This window comes from Meleagris gallopavo, chromosome 5 (genome assembly GCF_000146605.3).
Source record: "Meleagris gallopavo isolate NT-WF06-2002-E0010 breed Aviagen turkey brand Nicholas breeding stock chromosome 5, Turkey_5.1, whole genome shotgun sequence".
Classification (NCBI taxonomy): Eukaryota; Metazoa; Chordata; class Aves; order Galliformes; family Phasianidae; genus Meleagris; species Meleagris gallopavo.
The window spans coordinates 27199963-27202884 of NC_015015.2; the positions used below are offsets into that span (position 1 = coordinate 27199963).

At 37.6% G+C, this 2922-nt stretch overlaps 1 protein-coding gene across 1 annotated transcript in view; it reads left to right on the forward strand.

The window, feature by feature from the left end:
* The first annotated feature begins 2296 nt into the window (after positions 1 to 2296).
* Positions 2297 to 2922, forward strand: part of DCAF5 (DDB1 and CUL4 associated factor 5) — a 55831-nt gene continuing 55205 nt past the window's right edge. Inside the window, exon 1 of the mRNA XM_010711535.3 lies at positions 2297 to 2465. Coding sequence (XP_010709837.2) covers positions 2300 to 2465 — 166 coding nt within the window. The 5' untranslated portion in view covers positions 2297 to 2299. The remainder of the gene's footprint in view (positions 2466 to 2922) is intronic.

Below are 2922 nucleotides of genomic sequence, written 5' to 3' on the forward strand. Positions count from 1 at the left end.
TAAGTTATGATAACTTTGATCAAGGCCAAAGACTTTTCTGCACAGGCTGCAATTTCTCTCTCTTATTGTTCTGTATGTTTGTTGAAAACCACAGCAATGATTGTTCTAACTGATGATCTTTTTTGTTTGTTTGTTTGTTTATATCTGGACTAGGTAGGTAACAAAAGTAAATAAGAGTTTTCTGCTGAAGTGAGGTTCCTAAGTTGTTGTGCTATTGGGTAGGAGGACACATAGACTTAAAGCAGGAGTTTAGCAAATTGCCTTGCTATGGTAACAATAAAACTGTTATTATGTTTTGCTGTGAAATGTCTTTTGCAAAAGTCCTGAAAGACAATAGATGCAGTCTGATAGAAGCAGTAGCCTTAAATGTTGCTTATGTTATTTGTCAGATGGTGATAACGTTAAGACCTGGCTGTTGGCAGCTTCTGGAAGTGACCCCTTTGAGTATGACAGTCACTCCTTTATTTTAGTGTGACTGAAGTGGCCATGTATTTCACAAGTCATCAGTTCTGTGTCTTATTATTAGCTCATCTGCAATCGCTGGAGTACAAGTACAGCTTTCTTGTTTCTAGACAGAAAGGAATCTAAGCTTGTATCGATTTAAATTACCATAAATTACGAGTTTTTCTGGAGACTTCACATTTGACTCTTGTTCTCATTAGTTATCAAATTCATTACAAATCTTTTTATGATGTATTACTTGTTTGCATTCTAAAGTACCAAATCAGGGGGAAGAACACACAATATTAATTTCATGGAGAATGGATAAATGTAACATGCAGCTGTACTGTCTATCAAAGTGATTGTCATAAAATCTCTTAGGAGACTTAAAGGATGAAAGACTGTTAACTTAAGGGATATTTGATATAACTCAGTTCCATGGAAAAAGATCCCAATAAAATCAAATGGTGTGAAATTCTAAAGAAATCTAAATAACAGTAGTGAAGAGTTCTATTTATGCATTTGCCTCTTTGTGGAGTAAAACAGAACAATTTTGATTTCCTTTTGTCTCTGTTTTGTGACTTTTTTCCTTCAGGGTGGGAACTCAAAAGGCACTGAGGTTATGCTTTCAATTGTGAAAAAGGCAGTAAAATGTTTCAAGTGAATCAAGCAAGTTTCTAGTGGTGCTTTTAACTTGTGATGCCTTTCTTTCATTTGTTATTGAAAGGAAGATAAAAAAAAAATTTTGATTCAAAGTTTAAGTATCTTTATTTGAATTTTACGAGGCATCCAAAACTGATGTTCAGCACTATCAAATACAATAGAATCTTCATTTTCTTTTACTTCCTAATAAGCCGTTCCTTATTGCAATTAAAGCACAAACATTATCTAATACTTTTGTTTCTGTTTACCAGATAGAGATGGAGGCACTTAAATGTATTTCTGTGTGAAGTTCTGAACTGAGAACTCATCTTTTACAGTGAGGGCGGTGAGGTACTGGCACAGGTTGCCCAGAGAGGAGGTGCATGCCCTGTCCCTAGAGACATTCAGGGCTAGGCTGGACCAGGCTCTGAGCACCCTGATCTGGCTGTAGGTATCCATGTTAATTGCAGGGGAGTTGAACTGGATGAGCTTTAAAGGTCCCTTCCAACTCTAAGGATTCTATGATTTAACTGCAAATAGGCAAACTAGTAGAAAAAGCATAGAAAGGTAAGAAGCAAGAGAGATTTGAACTTATTTGGCTGTCCTCTTTATCAGGAGTTCACATCAGAAATATCTGCCTTAACCATTACAGATCTGGAAGTATGACATGACTTGACACGCTTAAGATTCCTGAATGCTTTGACAAAATCTTTTTATGGCCCTATGTCAGTCCCATTACTAATCTATGTGATGGGGGACTTTTAAAAAAACTGTTAGTGGAGATATAGCTGTTGGTTAGAGAGGGGAAAAAAAAAAAAACACGCCTGTTTCATGAATAACTTAAGCAATGCTGACAATAAGAAGTTGGTATGGAAGCATTCTGCCAACATGCATATGTTAGTTTGGCATATAACTTATCTACAGCTTTCTGCAGAATTTTACATGCCAGTAAAATTTCAAATCCCCAGGTTGCTATAGCTTGTCAGTATATATTGGCAGAATAGCAGCTTTTTATTCCAAACTTCCTGCTGTTTTCTCTGCTGTCGTTAATATTAATTGAATACCCAGCTTCATGGTGTCTTTATATAAATGCTTATGTATCCAAATTATTACAAGGTGTGATAATTTCTTTTAATGCTAATTAGAGCTTCTTCTATGAGTAACTGCAGAATTAAATAACTTGCCTGTCACCAATTTACACGTGTCTCAAGCAGTAATGTTTCCTTCCTCTCCTCTAGGAGGTGATGACCGCCGGGTCTTACTTTGGCACATGGAAGAAGCCATCCACTCAAGAGTCAAACCAGTTCAGCTGAAAGGGGAGCATCACTCCAATATCTTCTGCCTAGCTTTCAACAGTGGCAATACAAAAGTGTTCTCTGGAGGTAAGAAGGAGCACCCTGATTTTGCCAGAGTCTGCATTGTGGTTACCCTACAGTAGGAGCCAAAAGTGAGATCCTGCTCCATAGGGGAAAAGTCTTTTCCATAATCCCCTAGAATTCTGGAAGTGGTGTTAATCATCAGGTCAAGGTTCTTTGGGAACAGGGAAGTCTTTAGCTAGCACAGCATTCTCAACTTTATCATGTTTGTTTGTTTTTTTTTTTCCTTTCCCCAAATCCTGTTGTAGGGGTATTGTGTCACAAGCTGTCATGAGAGTCTTGGGTCCTGTCTTACACATACTTGTGCTGCAGGTTGTGAAACATCATTTTTGTCACTCCTTAACTGTGCTCAGAGCAGATCTTTTATCCTATCTGACATTCTAGCTTGATCCTTAAAACAACTCTGCTGCTACTGACTATAATGTACCCTCAGCTGGCTGTTGCCATCTGTTGATGGGTCATT